The following is a 21021-nucleotide window of genomic DNA, read 5'->3' as shown; positions in this document are numbered from 1 at the left end:
TGCTAATATCACGTCATTAGACCCTTGCACCTAGGGTACACAAAACAGAAAAGCTTACATCCAAGTATCATACAATTTACAGTGTAACAATTTCATCTCCAAGAGAAGTACAAATGCCGCCCAAGCAATACAATGTTCAGGGTATTACACACGATAGAACTTCAATGCAATCTTCATATTGCTAAACATTTACAACTTATAATGTCATCATTATCATTCAATTTTGGAATAGAAGAGCTCACCATAATCCCTCCAATATTCCCTATATTGCCAACATCGATTACCACGGCACTACATCCCTTTCCTATTACAAAAATGGTTTTTCCAATGGCAACAAGCTTGCAGGGTGGTCTTGTAAGTAGGGTTGACAGCCTCCCAACTGGTGACCACTCTCTACTCTCCTTTTGCCACATCATCAACTTCGTTCCTGAACTCTGATCCAACACATAAAGAGCGTCATCCACAACAACTGCAGGGCCCCGCCATCCTGATGCCATGTTTGCATCTGCATGCAGCCACGAGTCAGTTGAAGGTTCATAAACTAATGCACAAACATGAGAAGTTGCAGCAGATGCACTGCAACGGATGTAGATTTTGCCGTCCATCACAAATGAATCTTCAATTTCAGTGAAAATGTTTGGCTCTGTGTGCAATTTCCAGTTGTTTGTACGAGGATCATAAACATCCCAAGAATGTGTATCACCTAATCCACCAATGCAGTAAATTTTCTGATTTAGAACTCCACAAGGAAAGTAGCACCTGAATGCATCAAAACTGCATGAGATAACTCAAGATAACCAGAAGAAATGAAAAAAATGTAAGCCGTGAATGAGTGCATATGCAGACATGGTAGCTGAACCACTCAGTGATAATCAGCAACCATAAGTTGAAAAGTCCGTAGAACAACATAATATGAAAACAGGAAACAGATTACTTAAATTATCTGGCCTCGGACAGTCACTGTGGAAGAATTAAAAAAAAAAGGTATATTACCTTGCAGTTGACATGGGAGCAGCATCAGTCCAAGTGTTCATGGAAGCATCATAGCAGTACACCTCACTAGTGGCATCTTCAGACCAACCACAGCCCCCCAACAAGTAAGCATTCTTTCCCAACACCTCAAAACCCATCCCTTTTCTCCTCAAGGTACGAGCTGGAAGCTCATGAATCATCTTCCAACTCCTCCTTGTTGAATTTGGGTCCAATACATAACAACAAACACGCTCAAGCTTATTATCTCGACAAAAAGCATATATCCAAGTCTCATCCAAATTATGCTTTCTACGATAAGCACACCACTCTTCACTGTGCAGTAAGCCTCTCCATCTACTTGAAACACACTTTAGAACTGCATGATACCTTCGAGGAACTCGGGCCAAACAAAAAAGTGCAATGTCATCTGGAAGCCCAGATATCAGTGGCACTACAGATGGATTGCTATTGGATCGGCTTACAAGACGATCCATTGTAAATAACATAAACAAACAGCAACCTTCCCAGTATTTAAATAAATCAAATCAAATCCGCATCTGAAACGAAATCCCCCAAGCCGAGTAATAAGGTGCATAAACTGAATCTGAATCCACATTGAGCAATTAAAAAACATAGTTCCAATATTAGATTCTACCACAAAAAAGAAGGAAAAAAAAAGAAGCAATTTCATAAATTATGCCAATCAATGGAGTTTTAGGGATTTATACACAATCTATTTAGACCTAATTTATGAATTAGGTTATTATAATCAAGGCATAACAACTATCAAGTGCCACGCACAACAGAAAATCTGAGCTAAGCCACTATTTCTTCTCGAAAATTAATTCTATCATAAAAAAATAATAATAACGTAAGCTATCAGTCAGTAGCTCAGATCCATCAAACACCGAGCTATACGTCGTTTGATAAACGGAAAAGAATCTGACCTGCAATGATTTGGGTCGGAGCTTTCGACTTGCACACACTGATCTAAATTCGTATTAATCGAGGGGGATGATTGAAGCAATAACAAGTTTATGATTTTTGGGGTGATAATTTGTTAATTAAGAAACGAGTAGTAACGAATAATCAAAGTTATCGTTACCCGCGCCGCGTGAGATTCAACTTTCAAGTAGACCGCTTTTGAAATGCCATCTCCTAAAATTTTAATTTAATGGCGGTTAATAAATTCAAAAATAAAAAAGGATAAGAGTTTTTAGATTACAAGCAAAACATGTTAAATTGCTATTCTTGGACGATAATATTCGCTGAAGCTTGAATTTCTTCTACATTGATTTTATCGTTTTTTTTAAAAAAAAAAAAAAAATCTTTTCGGGGTATTCTATCAACAATACATATTATAATTTTCATTATAATTAGAATATTAAACTTGAGCCTCCTCTCTATCAGTATATAGAGAAAAATAGTTTGATTTATCAGCGACTAACGAGTAATTCTCAATTTTATTGGTATTTTCATAAATAGTGCGACTCCTTGCAGCCTAAAACGCTAATTTTTTTTTTTTAACAGCATGTTGCTGGATCCTCACTGTATACAAAGTGGAGGCAGTTTCGCCCTGAATTTTTGTTTTTCTGCTATATGACTCGGATCTGATGTAGCCAGGCCCCATTTGTACCGCGCGTACATTTTCAAGCATTTGCTGCTTTGTCGTCCATCAAAAGATCTCATATTAAATTTTATCGATTTTGTAAAAGCACGAGCTTAAATAATTTACTCGTAGAATAAAGAAATAATACATTGTCGGATCTATTGCCAGCAGTACGAGCTTGAATGCGATATTACAATTGATTTATAGCAATTTATTTATGGTGTGTGAAATGAAAGAGATATTGCGCAAAACTCTACGGGGCATCGAAGCAAGCAAAGAGGTTCCCTCAGGATTTTACTGCAGTGTTTTTACGCAAACGTTCTATTTAATACCTGTTCATAACTTCGATACAGGTATTGGTTTCGGTTTAGGGCTCCTCAGTAAGGCCTCTTGAGTCAATGATACAAGCAGCTGCCCAAAAATAAAGCATAACTCAGCTACAAAAAAACAGTTGAGTTGCAGGACAAAAGTGACAAGTGAAGGAGAAATGGATCACATATGCAATACCTCTCCCTTTGTGTTAAACATTTCCCCTGAAACAAAACCGCGTGCCTTGGATGCAACAGGACTCACAATCTGTAAAAAATGTGTTATCCGTGTTTTTAGACTTACAAAGAGGGAAGAGAATCTCCAAATGTGAGAACAACTAACAACTGACACTTACCACAAACAACAACCAGTCATCAGCCCTAAAAGACCGGTGAAACCACATCCTGAAAAAGAAAAAGAACGTAATTAGGGAAAATAATGCAAAGTACATAGTCTAACATTCTTCCAAGGGAGAAGCAAGCTAGTCCAACATTCTTCCAAGGGAGAAGCAAGCACCCTTTAAATAACTTCTTGCCAAAATAATTTATATTTTTATGCATGTAGATAAATGTAATATTTTCACAGGAGCAATCCCAACCAAAACAGAATTGTTTGACCTTGTTCGACCTGTGCTTTGGATCACAAATAGATAGCCCAGTTGGCTGGCTGCTTGCCATGGAAGCTAGAGGTCAATGGTTCATTTCCAAGAGGATACGTGGTGGGATGCCCGGTAAGGAATAAGAAAATAAAAAACTTTTGCTCTGAAGTTCTTTAAACAAACAAGGAGACTCATTTATGAGTTGTTTATCCTCCTTATATTTACATGGTAAAAGTTCATGACAAATGGACTTAAAAAGTCAGCCCTCCAACTGAAACTTTCTGTTCTCCTTGGTCAGATCAGCATATTTGATGGACAAGCTAGTCAAAAAAATATTTAATTGTTGCTGAGAAGCTGATACTTACGAGTGGTCCAGACTGAGAGAAGCTGTTCTGAAACCCTTTCTACGGTGGGGATTCAAACTAACTGAACTGAATATTAGATCTGAAGCAAATGCCACCACACATCTGAAAAGCAAACATATTATCAGCACATCATCATAATCATATTTGAAGCTACTGATCCTTAACTGCTTTTTAAGCACCTACAGTTTTGTTAGAAAACATACCCCAAATCCACAACCATCCAATCACCACACAGAATTCAAGTTAAATGATTTAATTAAAATTCATATTTAAATGTGGTCATAGCTGACATAAAAAATAAATGTCAGCATCCAAAAGGGGCAACTTACCTATGCAGAGCCTGGTCGTCTGAAAGTTTCCCTTTGGCTCTGAACCAGTACCTCAAGCTGTACCACAAAAAAGCACAGCAAATTTCTACATTTGTCATAAGGTGACAAACAACTGAGACAGAAAGATTAAATTTCACAACACAGAAAGCCAATCTAACCTTGGTGGAGATTTACTCTGATTAGTATAACTGTTCGGCTCGCAAAACCTTATATCTATGGGCCACGGGACAAATTCTTTTGAGGCAACCTTGTTTCGATAGCTCCTGAAACAACCAAATGGGCAAGTAAAATTTGTGCAACTGACGGTACACCAGCTAGTTATGATCAGAGTAATTGAAATCTTACCTAGGAAGGCGAGGATCTGTGAGACGTCTCTCGCGTAGCTCTTCCATTGACAGAAGCTGCAACAAATCAGAGTTTAGTACCACCAGAACAATTGACTGAGTAAAATTAAGCACATGTCAGCTACCATTTCTGGAGCTGGCACTAGTGGCATAGTCGTCTCCTGGTGTTCAAATCCCTGCTCTTCTTTCTGTAAAATAAGAAAAATGTTACCAGCATATTGAGATGTCTAAACCAGTCTTTTGGTCGTGACAATTTGGGCATACAGTTTTAACAGCAAAATTTAGGTAAAAAGCAAAAAAGGCTTCTGACAGATAATACACCTTAAAAAGCAAAAAAGGCTTCTGACAGATAATACACCAGCCATCTAATAGCTACATGCACCAGACCAAATAAGAATGTGGCAGATGGAAGAAAAATAATGTTCTTCCTTCCTTCCTCAAGATTGTCCATCACTAAACATGTTGCTGTACATCTAATACTGTTTCACTTTTAAAAATCCAGACGCAGAGCTTCAAAATATGTTTACCATCTAAAATAATCTCAATGATGTCAAGACATTTACAACTTCAACTCAATTGTCATAACCAATCATTCATCGATTAAAGTTCACCTTGACCTATCATGCCAACTTAACAGAGCTCCACTGATTGCTAGTTTTAGAACCCTACCGTATCTATTCCAAACAGATCCATGGATTTTCTAACCTCCGATAGAATGAACGTCAATAAGGATATCTTATGTTCATTAGTACTTTGAACAGTCTTTTCTATTTTCTCATCCAACACGATGATGATGAAGCAGAAATGTGCTATTTCAAGGAATCAAAAGAATGGAGTGGATGGTCTAAATGATAAAAATATCAGGTAATGATGGATCTTTAATAGTAAATGAAAGGAGGGGGAACAGGATAAGAAATAAAAGGATCCAACATTCCAGTCCCCCACAACGACATAAATAATGAAGATCAGCACTAAACTTAGCAACCACTAAAACACAACATATGAGCAAAAATTGAAAACAACGAACCAAAATACTTTCTCAGATTTCATGAAATATAAGAATTAATGGAATACTGCATTACTTGAAATGAAGCGAGCAAAGTGAATATGATGTTTCCTTTTTGTATTGCATCAACTCTTCGGGTTGCAAAGCTATTGCCGTCACGTACACGGTGAACTTGGTATATAATTGGAACTACAAAAGTATATTTCCATATAAATTACGATACTTTCCCAATGCTCCATGAATTTAAAAGGAACATCAAAACAAAACAAAGTGCATAATTAACTGAATTTGTAAATTAGACACTATAGCAGCAATGCCAAATTGCAACAATGTATCAGCAATCTAGCATGCCAAGTTCAAGCTCAAAAACCATGTAAAAGCCTTAATTTATTCATGTGAGTTCAGGTGAAGGATACTTCAGAATCATTGTTTCTATACCCTATGTAAACAATGAAAAGGAACTTCCAGTCAGAATGAATCTATTGCATAAGTCCATAAACAGACATCTTAAATAAGTCATGACCTAGAGAGATTTGCTCTACACATTACAGGCTTGACCAAAATGGATAGTTAGCTTTAGATGTTCCTTTCTAATGTATTCTCTTGCTGGGCTCTTCCACTAATTCATCGACTTCAATAAGCAAGTTACATCAACTTGGAAATCCATAATGCCTTGGTTTGAAGGGAGGTTGTCTAGCCATAGAGCAAAAAAGAAATTGGAAAAGGTGACCTAACTTGCACTTGTCTAACTTAAAACCTTCAACAAATAAGGCTACTTCTCAATGCTACTTGCATATATGAGAGACCAGATAATGGATTTAGGATGATGATACCCGGCCAAACCATAGGGAAATGAGAGAGAATACACACAACTTGAAGTTTGGAGTGATATCCTCCAGTTTATTTGTCATAAAGTCTTCAGAAGGTTCAGTAATTACTTACTGTTTAAATCCCCAACCAGAAGAAAGTAGCAGTGCAAACTATGGACAATTTTAAGACAATCAACAGTCTTTGATGCTGCAGCCAGCGCCTGCAGATATCATCATATAGGTTAAAAAGTGAACTATTTCAGAAATGGCAGGTTAACTAACAACAAAAATATAGGATGCAACCATCAGCCACCACCCAGTATTGATTTATCAAGAATGCAAGAACCACATCTAGCTAAACATAAGAGAGAAAAAGTGTTTTAAATAAAAGATTAGATTGAGATAGTCTAGTTTCCTAAGATTTGAACAAAAAGTAAATGAACAAGTACCACTTTCTTTGACTTTAAGGGATAGGGATCTTATTTACAGTAATGGCAAATATTACCTATCAACGGAAACACATATATACAGTGCATTTAACCCCATGGATCACTTCAAGAAAGTAATTATGACCATCAGATTTCAAATGGAAATTTTACATTCAAAACCATAAGTTCCGAGAGTTATCCAAGCACATAAAAAACCATTGGCCTACATCTAATTGTTAAACATAAGTTTGTAACTTTAATTAGTAGCATTGCAGTAATATAAAATGAAAAGTGTAGTAGTATGGTAAGTACAAAGAAACAAAGGGGAAGAGAGAATGAAGCTGTCCTACCTGCCCAACTAACTGTCCTCCGAAGACCTTTCCAAATTTTGGAGCATCTGGCAATGTGATCCCTTGAAATATATTCACCTTCAAAGCATTTGTGATAATTTTTTTCTTAAAAACAAAAAATGGGCTACTAACCAGACTATGCATCACTGTTAAAAAATCCATAGAATGAAGCACATACGAAATCAACCATTTAGCTTGAATTTTTAAGAACCACATATCATTCAAGTCAAAACCAACAAGAAACTGACATTTGTTAGTTGTTACTATTTATGTCCATGCAACAAAATCAAAGCTAAGCATCTGATCTTGGCTCACTTAGGATGAATACTGAATAATTAGGCCAAAATTTATTCAGACTCTTTCCCCACTGCTAGTTTGAATGATTATCTCTCACTCATCCCATTTTTACTCCACTAATGAAGGTCGACTTTAAACTATTCTCGGAGAAGCCATTTTAGATGGTTTTTTAGATGGTTTTGCTCTGGATCCAAAGAACAAATATTATTAGGTTGATTTAACTCAAATGTACAACAAGAAGATTGAAGAAGTGACTGTAAGCTACCAGATAAAGCATGGACTTAACAGAGAACATTGCCCACAATGGAAATTGGAAGAAAGAATTCAGGCAGGCAACCCCAAGTAGTTGAGATCAAGTGTTTAATGGTTGAGAACCTAAGCTAACAGATGAAGGCAATGATTTAACAGAGCACATATGCATCGGACTAAAAAAAGAATAAATCCAAGAAAACAAAAATACCTCTACAGGCTCTAAATGCAATATATTCTCCACAAGTGAGCATGTCCCAACTGTCTTATCTGCACTCCAGATTGATTTTGTTTCAAGCCAATTGCAATGTTCATGCGGCAGCACTAAGCAGGTCAGCTGCCGGGACAGACAACAGATAACAGTTCACTAATGATATCTAAATAAGCCCCATTTGAGGTCAATTTCATAAGTTTGAGTAGTTAGCATGATGATTTTAAGGGGAAAAATCATAAAAAACAAAAAATTAAAAAATTGAAAAAAAGAAGAAGAAAGAAAAGAAAACCATAATTACCTCTGTCAAAGCAATTACATCTCCCTGCCGGAAGATTGTGGGCGACCCTGGCATCATTGGATATTTAGACCACCAAACCAATGTATATAATAGAAAAGACCACACTGCTGAAAATTTAAAAACAATCAATCTCACCATGTCCAAAGTAATCATATCGTTTTAACTGAAATTCAGGACGATCTTCTTCCTCAGCCTGAACTGAGTCTGACACAGAGACTTCAGCCTATGATACGCATAAATAAATCTCAGCTAAATAAATTAATTCATTTAAGATAAAAACCGCGCTTATAAGCAAACTAACCTCTCCTTCCCATATGAAATAAATTCCCTCCCCAATATCCCCATCTCGAACAACATACTCTCCTTTCCCTACAATCCAAGATCCAGTAACGAATAAATAATGTTGAAATGACATCAAATTTGACAAATCAAAAAGTAAGCAAGTACAAACTTGAATGATGTGACAGTCGCAAAAAAGAAAGAACTCCAGTTGAAGCTCACCATAGCGTTTAACAATAACAATATCAGCAATTCTCTTCAGAGAAGAACCCGGTAGTCTCTGTAGCAACGGAACACAGCTCAAGAACTCGATCACTGCAAAACCGACAAAAGCAGAATAATTTTTAATTTAGAGACGTTTATAATTCCAATTAAACCACGCGAAAAATGAAACACTAAAAATATCAGAGCTTGTTTACTGTTTCCCGAGAAACCATAAGAGAAAACAGGAACTATGGCAATTGACGAATGCATATTCAAAATGTTTAGTTTACACGAAGATTAGGGTTCATTGTTATTGTACCTTCGTCAGGGTCCATGGTGGCTCGGCTCGCAACCGAAGAGGAAAAAACTTTATAAATTTAATTAATTTAATAGTATTTTTTTTTTTTTTGGTAAGCTTTTTTGCGTTGATCTTTGAGGTGGCAGAGGAGGGAGCTGGAATTAGCAGATTTGATGACTTTTCGTATCAGTTTCTGTTTCTTGCCCGGAGACGAGATGATCCTAATAAAGCTCGTAACCAATTAGTCTTCGACACTAGACTGTAACTCTTCAGCGACCTTTTTTGCCGCACGTTTTAGTTGACTCCACGTTGATGGCAGGCGGAGCGCGTGCCCATCAAACATTTGTGCGATTTGCGCCGATCATTTGGCGCGTGCGTGATGTGTCATTTTCAAAATAAGAAAATTTTTATTTATGTAAAAATATTTAAAGATGCAACAAACAGTTACAGATTATGAAACTGGTTGTGGAAATTTGGAAATTTCTTCAATTGTTAAACATGAGCGGTTACAATTCACTAGATACCCCGTAAAATGAATCAATCATTATTAGTTCGATAACTATAAAAAAAAAAAAACTTTAATATGAAAAACTTGTGTACACTACATCACGTGCGCATATATTATTCATATCAAATTAGATATGTATGTATTATTGATATCAAATTAAATTTACCAACTGTAACGAGAGATCAACTCATATTTATGATTTATTTACTCATCAGTAATAGCAAAAAAAAAACAAAATGAGTCAATAATTTCTTCACTTAAACACTAAGAGAGAGAATAAGAATGAAATTAGTGTACGGTTCATTAAATTGCGAATACTTACCGGAGTTCTAATCCCTAAGATGGGTGACCAAATAACCCCCTTAAATCTTATAATTTCTATTTTATCCTTCATTTAAATATTAGAAAACAATAAAAAAAAGACCGAACACCGCACAATCAATCTAGTTGCGGCTGCTGCTCGCTGATGTCGTCGCTGAACACCCGCTGGTCGTCCCCACTGCTTGCTGTCACTGCTCCCGCCTGTCATCGTTGCTACTGCTTGCCACTATTGTTGGTGCTTGCTACCAAAGGTAACTGCTATTGCTCGACTGTCAATTATTGTTGCTAATGATGATGCTAATGATGTGATTATTATTATCATCATCATCATCATCATCATCATCATCATCATCATTCGTGTGACAAATAATAATAACAATAACAATAATAACTAATTAAGGATATTTTAAAACCTTGATACAATTCATTTCGATTTCAAGACAAAATAAACATAGCAATACAACTCTTTCCGATTTCGATTCCTACAGTTTAAGCAAACATCTCTACTTCTCATTCTTCATTCTTATTTCAGTCCATTCAAGTCCATTCAAGTCCATCCAATTACCAATTAGTAGGCACCATTGTATTATAATTCCCATTCCAATTCATTCTAGTTCATCTAAATTCAAATTTGTAAATGCACCATTTTTTTTTGGGCTGTGCTTCACCTCTAATCAAAATCAATAAGCACCTGATGATCAGTTCATCACACCTATCACTAAACCATTGATCTGAAAAAGCATTGGCCAACATGAACCAATGGCAGATCAGGTGTTTCAAACCAATCAAGATAACGTAGTCTGCAGAGCAATGAAAACGAATTCCCATAATCAGAAGATAAGGAGATTCCCAAAGTATGCTACAGATTGCTATACTGGGATTAAATAGATTTAATCATACAAAATGCTCACATCTTTCATCAACTATAATGCGTGAATGGATAATCAATTCTTATCGATGATTAAAAAACTGGCAACTGTGAGTAACATGATACTCAAATTTCACAGACAAAGGAAACAAAACTGAACTCTCTCATTGGAAACAAAGTACAGTTAACATTTCAAAGCAAGTCTAAAACTCTAACCAAAATTCCAATATTAGAAGAACAAAAGCTAAATAAAATTCTTTCACTGATGAATCTAAAAGAAACCTTGAATGAGGCTTCACTTCTTCTTCTCTGCACCTCCAGCCGACCTGAAAGGATAGGCCAAATAGTACATTAAAGATCCTGATCAATAAAACAAAGGGGGGAAAACAAAATATAACCCCCCCCCCCCCCCCAAAAAAGAAAAAACAAAAGCTTCAAGCTACCTCATCTTGCGTAGAGCATTGGACATTTCCTCGCGCTTCTTCTTGGCTCTCTTGTGAGTGCCCAACTTTCTCTTTGCCACCTTCAAAGCACGCTTATCTTTCCCAACTTTAAGAAGTTCAGTAATCCTCCTTTCATAGGGAGCAAAACCAGCAACCTCCCTAATGAGGTTCTTCACAAAATGGACTCTCTTACTAGTTTTCTGATATAAGAAAAAACATATGGTATACATTAACCAATCAAGACAATATGAAGATACGATATATACTCTAAATATCTTTCTTAACAACAAAAGGAGATTATAAGCATGCAAAAACTAAGGTGTTGGTGACTTGACATAACTCGCTCTACTTAAACCATCATAAAAATATACTTGACAATAAAGCATCTTAAAAACATACGCCTTTTCTATCAGAAGGGCGGGGAGGCAACTCCTTCTTGGTCACGACATGTCCTTTGTTTAGACCCACAAAAAGGCCAGTATTTGGCTGCTTTGGAGCCATCACCTGTAATTACCAACACCCACAATACACATCAGAGTACAGAAAATTCTTCAGAAAGACCAAGTATAAACTCTGTCCAAGGCATGATTACGACACCAAAAACTATAAGATAACATTGATTAGAGACTGTGGAACCGCCAATAGTTTTAGGGGCAAGAACCTAGGAGCACACCAACAAAAGCTACTAACAGTCGATACAACTCCGTATTAAGAAAATATTTTAAATTCAATGTTAACTAATTTCCGCATTTTCGAAATTATCAAGCAATTTGATCTCGGATGTATCATATTTGAGCAATATATAGAAAATCAATTAGCTACGACGCAAAAGCCCATGCAACCAACAGGAGGCCCATCGACCAACAGTTTCACAAGCATTTTCTGAGTCTACTGAAACCTGGTAACTAAATTAGAATAGTAAAGATATTGCAAAAGGAAACAGATCAAATTCGGCAATAAGACGGTCAGTGTGGCTGAAGAAGTGAATTTTCTCACCTACCAAACAGCTCCTACTACAATCTTCCGGGAATATATAACTGCAAGGAAAAACCAATGTAAACTTCAGATATCTTAACCGAATATGACAAGCTCAATCGTTAGGGTTGGGGTTAGGGTTAGGGCTTGGAGAGGAATCTCTCTCACCTTCTTCTATAATGGAGGCTGTTTAGAACAAAGGAACGCTAGGGTTTTATGCTTAATATACTTTGCCAATACATGGCTTGATCAGAAATCCGGGCCAGTTCGGGTCGGGTCTCATCTTAAAAACTTTTGGGCCAAACTAATATTTTAAAGAGCCATTCAATGAGGACCCTGTTATCCAAACTCTATTTTATTTTTTGGGCTTAAAGTGGGGTGTATTGAGGAATAAAAAGAGTGTATCCCGGACTGGGGTACTTTCTTGAGTCACATTCAAAAGAGTAATGTTGACATATTTACTTAGTTTGAAATTTTATTTGTATCTCTACCCAAGTAGTATTTTAAATATCATTCCTTGGTTGAATTTTTAAAAATAATTAATATTATACACATAATAATAAATGATGATCGGTGATGAATCAATTAGGATATAAATTAATGATCATAAATAAAAATTATAAAAATTATTAAATTAAAGATATGATTGTACCTTTAATCATCATTGTTTAAGTTTTAAAAGTTCTTTGCATACTCAAATTGACACTTAGATTGACATAAGGTTACTTCTAGTCCATCCTTTTGATAGTCTTTCTTGGGATAGAAAACAAGTTCTTTTGTAATCGTAAGCTTCACTAGACTAGGGATCCTTTTATAATAGGAGTACATAATTTAAAAAACCTTACATTGTATTCCATCGAATAAGTAAAATTAATATACTTACTCATTTTCATTATGAAAGCAATAAATAAACTCTACCACCATCCCTTAAAATAAGTAAGTAAGTGGATAATTAATATGAGTTTATCTATTTATTTATTTAAATAAGTGACTTATCATGTGAATCACATAGTGAAAATTTTTACGAGCCTAACATTGGTAATATTATTTTAGACTACATTTTGAATGCCGAAAAGCTTCATTTTAATAGGTTTGGCACAAAACTAGTAACAAATAGATATTCTGAATAATTGATTCTCAATTTCAATATTGGTTATCATTATTTTTTTTCTTTTTACTGGAACAATAAAAATTTTTAATGGTATTTATGAAGTCAAATTTACTCCTAGATTTGCACAATCAAAATAGCAAAAAAGCAACTGGAATTTTATTAGGGTATTCACCTTTTGCAGAAGGCATGAATAGGAAGTTAAGAACTTCTTTTTTATGACTGTTGTGTTTCATTAAAAAGATAAAATTGTGAAAATGAAAATAAATAAATAAACGGGGGAGCTGGTTTAAGGAATTAAGGTAGCGTTTACTTTTTGGATTGGATTGGGAATCCTAAGGAGTGGGAATCCTAGGATTGGGAGTGTGGAGTGGGAGTGAGAGTAGGTTGTTTACTTACACTGGAATGGAAGCATGGATTAGGGATCAGAATCCAATTTATGTGTTTACTTTGTCTTGGATTGGGAGTAAATAATTTCAAATTATAATTTTATCCTTATTTAAAGAATTATACTTTTTAATTACAAAACTAATAAAAAATATATTTAATGAATAATATTTATTTTATTATATTTGTAAATTTATTATAATTATTAATATTCTTAATTATGAACAATAAATTATTAATTTTAATACAAAATGAAACCTTATTTTATTTTATTTAATATAATTATATTAAATTTATTATTATATAAAATAATAATATAATATTATTTAGTACAAAATTAATATTTTCTTATAATAAACCATTTATTATTATTAATAATATTAAATAAATATAGTACTATTATTTTTAAAATAAATATAATAATATTATATTTATTAATTCTCTATTAATATAATAATATTATTTTAAAATAATTTTAACTTAGAATCAATGCAAATTATTATTTAGTTAAATATAATATTATTATTCAAATAAATATAATAATATTTTATTTTATTTTATTAATTATAAAATATTAAATTAAATTAAAAAAAAATAAAAGGATAGAAAAGGAAAAGGGGGGAGTGGATTCTCACAACCCCCTCCCCCAATGGGAGTCCCACTCCCACTCCCCACTCCAAAATTGGGTGGGGCACACGGAGTGGGACTCCCACTCCCTTCTCATTTAGAGGAAGTAAACGCTGGAGTGGGAGGAATCTACACTCCTCACTCCCACTCCAGCAAGTAAACACAATATAAGAGGAGTGTCAAGAGTAACTATGGTCAATGGGCCGTGCCGGCCAATTGTCGGCCCACAAGGGCTCGTGGGCCGGCACGGCACGGCCCACCAATCTGGTGGGCCGTGCCATGCCGTGCCCACATTTTTTTCAGTTGAGCCCGGCACGGCCCACGGCACGAGTCCTCTCGTGCTGTGCCGTGGGCCGTGCCCAAAAAAAGCCCACTAACTTTTTTTTTTTTTTGCGTGGTTTAAAAAGCCCACGCGCCTGACGTGCTTTATTCAAGCCCACGTGCCTGACGTGCTTTTTTAAGCCCATCAACATAATAATAATAATAATAATATTCAAAATCATAATCATATTAATTTTTATTAAGAGAGCAATTAACATTTTTCTTGTGTATAAAATGAAAAATATTTCATTCACAAATGAAACATATCTCTATTAAATATTAATTAAGTTATGATTTAATATTAATATGAAAAATATTTTATAATTAATTTTGTAAAAAACATTATTTTAACTTAGAATAACATTATTTTAAATTTAATTTTGTAAAAAACATTAAATATAATAATATTATATTTATTAATTCTCTATTAATATAATAATATTATTTTAAAATAATTTTAACTTAGAATCAATGCAAATTATTATTTAGTTAAATATAATATTATTATTCAAATAAATATAATAATATTTTATTTTATTTTATTAATTATAAAATATTAAATTAAATTAAATTAAAAAAAAATAAAAGGATAAAAAAGGGAGAGGTGGGAGTGGATTCCCACTCCCACCTCCCCCAATGGGAGTCCCACTCCCGCTCCCCACTCCATAATTGGGTGGGGCCCACGGAGTGGGACTCCCACTCCCTTCTCATTTAGAGGAAGTAAACGCTGGAGTGGGAGGAATCTACACTCCTCACTCCCACTCCAGCAAGTAAACACAATATAAGAGGAGTGTCAAGAGTAACTATGGTCAATGGGCCGTGCCGGCCAATTGTCGGCCCACAAGGGCTCGTGGGCCGGCACGGCACGGCCCACCAATCTGGGGGGCCGTGCCATGCCGTGCCCACATTTTTTTCAGTGGGGCCCGGCACGGCCCACGGCACGAGCCCTCTCGTGCCGTGCCGTGGGCCGTGCCCAAAAAAAGCCCACTAACTTTTTTTTTTTTTTGCGTGCTTAAAAAAGCCCACGTGCCTGACGTTCTTTATTCAAGCCCACGTGCCTGACGTGCTTTTTTAAGCCCATCAACATAATAATAATAATAATAATATTCAAAATCATAATCATATTAATTTTTATTAAGAGAGCAATTAACATTTTTCTTGTGTATAAAATGAAAAATATTTCATTCACAAATGAAACATATCTCTATTAAATATTAATTAAGTTATGATTTAATATTAATATGAAAAATATTTTATAATTAATTTTGTAAAAAACATTATTTTTTATTTATAATATATAAATTTATGATATTTATAATCTTATTTATTAAAATCATGATATTTAGTTATTTACTTATTCATTTAATAAATTATAAACGTAAATAAATAATTAAATAAATATCATAAATAACATTAAATAACATTATTCATTTAATAAATATCATAAATAAAATTATGATATTTATAATTTTATTTATTAAAATCATGATATTTACTTATTCATTTAATAAATTATAAACATAAAAGATTAGAATATTTATTTAAACTAAGATTTAATGATTTAAATTAATTTTTAAAAGTCTATGCTAAAAAATATATTAAAACATTTAATTTCAAGATATTGTACTTTAATTTCATAACATTTTATATTTATTTTTTGTTAAAAAAATTTACTTAGATATATTTTGGCCCACGTGCTATTAATGGCTCACGGGCCGCGTGCTAGCCCACTAATGAACCGTGCTTATTACGCGCTTTTTCGCGTGCCGTGCTTTAGCCTATCTCTTATCGTGCCGTGCTTGAAGGCCCTCGTGCCTAAAATTCTAAGCCCGGCACGGCCCACGTGCGTGCCGTGCCGTGCCTCGTGCCTCACCGAAACGTGCTCGCGCCGTGCCATGCCACGTGCCGCCCGGCCCATTGGCCATCTTTCTCAAGAGCATCACTAAGGGTGTGTTTGTAATTGAAGTGATGTAGCTTTTAAGTTACAGCCGCTGTGAAAAAAAATTATAATTATAAAATAAAAGTTAATAATATGTAGTAAATATAAATTTTAAATAATAATTTTGACAAAATTATTGAATATATAATAGATTCTCTATTATAAAAGTGAAAAATTATATCAATATAGTTTTTAAGCTACAGCAGCTAGAGTTTACCAAACACTTTACTGCTGTAATTTTTAAGTTACAGTTGTCCAACTTCAATCCGAAACGCACTCTAAAATCCAAAACACAAATCAAAGTTCCAGGTCAATATTAGTTTTTGAAATTTTATTTTTTAAATCCTGAATCACATTAATCTTAAGTCTACAAAAAATTTGGATAAAAATTCATTATCTATCATAAGATTTAATTTCAAACATTGTTTTTTTTTTTTACCGATTTTTTTAACACACATTTTGTCTTGTTACTGTCACATTCTTACTAGCTTTTCGTTTTATTGTTATAAAATTATCGTCACATAAGACCAACTTTTTCACCTTCCCGTTACAATTACTTGTAGATGTCGCTCGCATGCATTGAAATACAATTTTTTTATATGTCGCATTCATTCCTTTAATTTTTAGATAAGCAAACAGGAATTTTTTTTTTTGGGGGGGGGGGGGGGGGGGGGGGGGGGGGGGGTAAAGAAACTGAATTTGATTTAATAATAATCAAGAAGAGAGAGCTCGAGAATTGGATTGGACCGTCACACAGAAAGGCCGGCCCAACCCGAACGCATCACAGTCACCGTTAGAGTGTTAGTGCGGCTTTCACCTTTTAGTTTTACAGAAGTTCAAGTGGCGGCCAACGACTGTATTTTGTACAGTGGCTTGGATGTGGAATTTGGAATCTAAACCGTTCTAGATTCTGCAAACTGAAACCACCCCAAATTGAAATGGGTTTGACCAGCAGGTATGGCTAGGACAATTAGTTTTCTCGTTTTCGTATTTTCAAAATTATTTTCTTGTTTGTTGTCTCTGTCTTGTTTTTAAAACCCTACGGCCTGCTGCTGCTGCTACTACTGCTTGAAGCTTAATAATTTCACTCTTTAATCATTGTATGTATATGGTGTTTAAAATTGGTTATTTTCATTGGCAGGGGCCCAAGTTTGTTGTGCAGTGATCACCGTAAGCTTTTCATTAGTTGACTTTGTTATGCATCGTTGTTGTTGTTGTTGGTCAGCACTCAGCTGATATGGTGACTTGTACAAGGTGAATTAGGTCTTTTTTTAGCTTGTTCCTGCATTTCTGAACTACCACTTTTCATTTTCATCGATATTCCCTTGTGAATATTGTTTGGTACCGTTCACCCAACTTTCAAAGTGATATTGACATTTCTACGATAAGCCTTGTCGCTTAATCCATGTTAAAATACTTGCTCTATAGGCACCTATGTCAATTGTCTGTGGTATTCCCCTTCTTGAATGCGTATACTGTCTTGCGTGTGCCCGCTGGGTTTGGAAGAAATGCCTCTACACTGCAGGTCATGAAAGTGAAAACTGGGGTCTTGCCACGGTTGAAGAATTCATGCCGGTTCCTCAACTTTGTCGCCTTATCCTAGCTGTTTATGAAGATGATCTTCGCAATCCAATCTGGGAACCCCCTGGGGGTTATAGAATCAATCCAGATTGGGTTATCTTACGAAAAAACTATGAAGAAACTCAATGCCGTGTGCCTCCTTACTTAATATACCTTGATCATAAGAATACTGATATAGTTTTGGCAATTAGGGGGCTTAACCTAGCAAAAGAAGGTGATTATGCAATTTTGCTTGATAACAAACTTGGGCAGACAAAGTTTGATGGTGGATATGTTCACAATGGGTTATTGAAGGCTGCAAGGTGGGTTTTCGATGCCGAGTGTGAGTTTTTGAGGGGGTTGGTTGAGAGGAACCCAGATTATACTTTGACATTTGCTGGGCATTCACTGGGGGCAGGGGTGGTGGCATTGTTGGTGTTGATTGTGGTTCAGAATCTGGACAAGTTGGGGAACATTGAGAGGAACAAAATCAGATGCTTTGCTATTGCACCTACTAGGTGTATGTCACTGAATTTGGCGGTGAGATATGCAGATGTCATCAATTCTGTTGTGCTTCAGGTAAGATCTACATATTTCACTGGCAACTCTTTTGCTTTGATGGCCTTTCTTTGGTTAACTTGAACTTAATCAAGTCTAAATTAATTAAATGGTAAATGGTAAAGATAAACTCAATGCTGAATTGTTCCTGTGAGAACCCTCCAAAAAGGGTTGGTGCAGTAGTATTTAAGGAATCAATTTCCAAGAACTGATGATTATGAAATTTTCCTTTTTTTTAAAATTTTTCTAAGGATTGATATCTTTTCCAAACTTCATATCCTCATGAAACATGAAAGAACTGGCAATCTCATTATTCTACGGTCAAACACCAAATAAGATCACATATTTTTATTCCTTAGGGGTTAAGTATTTCCAATTTAAGTTGCTTTTCTTCTTCCTGTGTGGTATACCGTTTTTGTTGTTTTATTTTTGTATATTCTGTATTTGATATTTTCTTATGGCTTATGTTCTAATATGAGTTATTGTAATGAATCAGGATGATTTCTTACCTCGAACAACAATGGCACTGGAAGATGTTTTCAAATCACTTATCTGGTAAAAATAGTATGTCTTAGACACCTTTCTATTGCTAGTTTATCTTCTGTTTTCTTAGCGCCATACGTGTGATGTCAATATTGGCTAAACACGTTGAATATATCGTATAACCTTTGAAGTGTGTTCATTTTTATCCAATGCAATATCAGTGCATTTAATTTTTTAAAAACCAGATATTAAGGTGCATTTTTTGTGATTATAACCATGCCATAAATATGACTTATACTAAACTGACCTCGCTTCAACTAGTGCAGTTTGCCATGTTTGCTCTGCCTTATGTGCCTGAAAGATACATGCACTCTGGAGGAGAAGATGCTTAAAGATCCAAGACGGCTATATGCTCCTGGTCGGCTATACCACATTGTCGAGCGGAAGCCCTTAAGGTATGGTAAGATGTTACTAAAATACAACTGTTCTACATTATGAAGTTAATATTTCTGCTTTATTTATTCATCTTTAAGGTGGGGGGAGTTTGAGCTGTGACCCTGGTGGGATGCATTTACAATTTTATTTATTTCTTCTTCTTCTGTTACACTGGTTTCAGGATAGGAAGATTTCCTCCCGTTGTGAGGACTGCAGTTCCAGTAGATGGCAGGTTTGAGCACTTAGTTCTTTCCTGCAATTTAACTGCTGACCATGCTATCATTTGGATAGAAAGAGAATCTGAAAAGGCCCTTGATGTAAGTTCTTGTCTTCTTCCTAAGCTTCCAGTGAGACTTTATTATTTGGGGTTAGGTTAAAAGGTATCTGTGTACCCCAACTTTGTAAGAATTTTGCTAGAAAGAGAATCTCAAAAGGCACTTGATGTAACTTCCTGTCTTCTTCCTGAGATTGCAGTGAGACACTAATGGTTAGGATTGGGTTAAAAGATAGTCTTGCGCCCCAATTTTTTAAGGGTAGTTTTGGTTAGCAGTCGAGCTGTTGAGAAATCAAATGAATGCAGTCTCTGAATACTTAATGAGAAGATCAAATCTTTAACTTGTTTCTCAATTATAGATGGTCAGTAAAAATTGATTTTATATATTTCAAAAGTTTTTGTGACATCACATGATTTTGATGAATTTACCAGGTTCAAATGCCATACCATATTTAAGTTGAAGATTAAGAAAGAAATTTTTCTCATGGCAGCAAAACTAAATCATTGTTTTCCTTGATATAGTTGATGCTAGAGAAAGATAGGATCATGGAGATTCCAGCTAAACAGAGGATGGAGCGTCAGGAGTCACTTGCTCGAGAGCACAGTGTGGAGTACAAGGCAGCTCTTCAGAGGGCTGCTGCTTTGGATATTCCACTAGCTTATTCACCTTCTCAGTATGGCACATTCCGTGAAATGCAAGAAGGGGAAACTTCTAGCAGATCATGTGAGCAAACTTCTTTGTTGTCATCTAAGGGAAGGAGGGAAAGTTGGGATGAATTTGTAGAACGTTTTTTCGATGTTAATGAGTCCGGCGAAATGGTGTTCAAGAAGCCTGTCTCATAACGCCAGCAAAATTCATGTTGTAAATAGCTAACCAAAATCATATTTTTTATTCATATCAAATACCCCGTTGTTGGGGATTTCGTGTGTCTCATGCCTTACCGGTAGCATGACTGTGCACGAAAGTTCAATTTTATCAAAGGCGCTTTAACGTGCAGACACCTATTTGATGCTCGATTGGCCAAAAATTTTAGCCATAACATCAGATAGGATTTTTCATTTTTCCCTGATATGTGGTTAAATATGTGAATAATAATCAAAGAGGTGTTAAAAAACTCAATGTCAAACGAACGCTACTCGGTTGAAAATGAGAGAGCGAATCAGAAGAAGAAATTCCGAGTGCGAACACAATGAGTTGATAATTTTAAGGGATTTATATGATTTTGTTCATTTCTTTTTATGTGCATGAAACTCAA

At 35.2% G+C, this 21021-nt stretch overlaps 4 protein-coding genes across 9 annotated transcripts; 1 reads left to right on the top strand and 3 right to left on the bottom strand.

The window, feature by feature from the left end:
* Nucleotides 1-36: 36 nt before the first annotated feature.
* Nucleotides 37-2268, bottom strand: LOC102621529 (F-box/kelch-repeat protein SKIP4). The gene is made up of 3 exons (XM_006491024.4): nt 1920-2268; nt 994-1576; nt 37-759 (listed from the first exon to the last, which is right to left on the bottom strand). The coding sequence occupies exons 2-3, from the start codon at nt 1476-1478 to the stop codon at nt 174-176; spliced, it is 1071 nt and encodes a 356-aa protein (XP_006491087.1). The 5' UTR covers nt 1479-1576; nt 1920-2268; the 3' UTR covers nt 37-173.
* Nucleotides 2269-2694: 426 nt separating this feature from the next.
* Nucleotides 2695-9226, bottom strand: LOC102621834 (acyl-CoA hydrolase 2). Of its 2 annotated transcripts, none has more exons than XM_006491025.3 (17): nt 8980-9226; nt 8679-8771; nt 8479-8546; nt 8313-8400; nt 8178-8224; nt 7877-8002; nt 7120-7197; nt 6475-6562; nt 5609-5721; nt 4652-4714; nt 4528-4583; nt 4341-4445; nt 4183-4239; nt 3854-3955; nt 3246-3294; nt 3089-3157; nt 2695-2992 (listed from the first exon to the last, which is right to left on the bottom strand). In XM_006491025.3, exons 1-17 carry the CDS (start codon nt 8993-8995, stop codon nt 2918-2920), a joined length of 1293 nt encoding a protein of 430 aa, XP_006491088.1. In that variant the 5' UTR covers nt 8996-9226; the 3' UTR covers nt 2695-2917. The 2 variants fall into 2 exon arrangements, with proteins under 2 accessions (XP_006491088.1, XP_024948314.1); XM_025092546.2 differs by lacking the exon at nt 8980-9226 and adding an exon at nt 8876-8967.
* Nucleotides 9227-9833: 607 nt separating this feature from the next.
* On the bottom strand, nt 9834-12341 carry LOC102622123 (60S ribosomal protein L36-3). 4 transcript variants are annotated; one of them, XM_052436838.1, is made up of 5 exons: nt 12095-12154; nt 11498-11602; nt 11099-11298; nt 10938-10981; nt 9834-10084 (listed from the first exon to the last, which is right to left on the bottom strand). In XM_052436838.1, the coding sequence occupies exons 2-4, from the start codon at nt 11597-11599 to the stop codon at nt 10951-10953; spliced, it is 333 nt and encodes a 110-aa protein (XP_052292798.1). In that variant the 5' UTR covers nt 11600-11602; nt 12095-12154; the 3' UTR covers nt 9834-10084; nt 10938-10950. The 4 variants fall into 4 exon arrangements, with proteins under 4 accessions (XP_052292798.1, XP_024948317.1, XP_006491089.1 ...); XM_025092549.2 differs by lacking the exon at nt 9834-10084 and adding an exon at nt 10190-10587; XM_006491026.4 differs by lacking the exon at nt 9834-10084 and adding an exon at nt 12242-12341 and having other exon boundaries at nt 10801-10981; nt 12095-12135.
* A 4828-nt stretch (nt 12342-17169) lies between these two features.
* Nucleotides 17170-20746, top strand: LOC127901036 (uncharacterized). Of its 2 annotated transcripts, XM_052436895.1 has the most exons (7): nt 17171-17410; nt 17597-17709; nt 17884-18594; nt 19070-19128; nt 19383-19511; nt 19673-19808; nt 20288-20746. In XM_052436895.1, the coding sequence occupies exons 3-7, from the start codon at nt 17890-17892 to the stop codon at nt 20606-20608; spliced, it is 1350 nt and encodes a 449-aa protein (XP_052292855.1). In that variant the 5' UTR covers nt 17171-17410; nt 17597-17709; nt 17884-17889; the 3' UTR covers nt 20609-20746. The 2 variants fall into 2 exon arrangements, with proteins under 2 accessions (XP_052292854.1, XP_052292855.1); XM_052436894.1 differs by having other exon boundaries at nt 17170-17410; nt 17597-18594.
* Nucleotides 20747-21021: the final 275 nt, after the last annotated feature.

Source organism: Citrus sinensis, chromosome 3 (assembly GCF_022201045.2).
Source record: "Citrus sinensis cultivar Valencia sweet orange chromosome 3, DVS_A1.0, whole genome shotgun sequence".
Lineage (NCBI taxonomy): Eukaryota > Viridiplantae > Streptophyta > Magnoliopsida > Sapindales > Rutaceae > Citrus > Citrus sinensis.
This window is presented reverse-complemented; position numbering and strand designations above follow the sequence as displayed.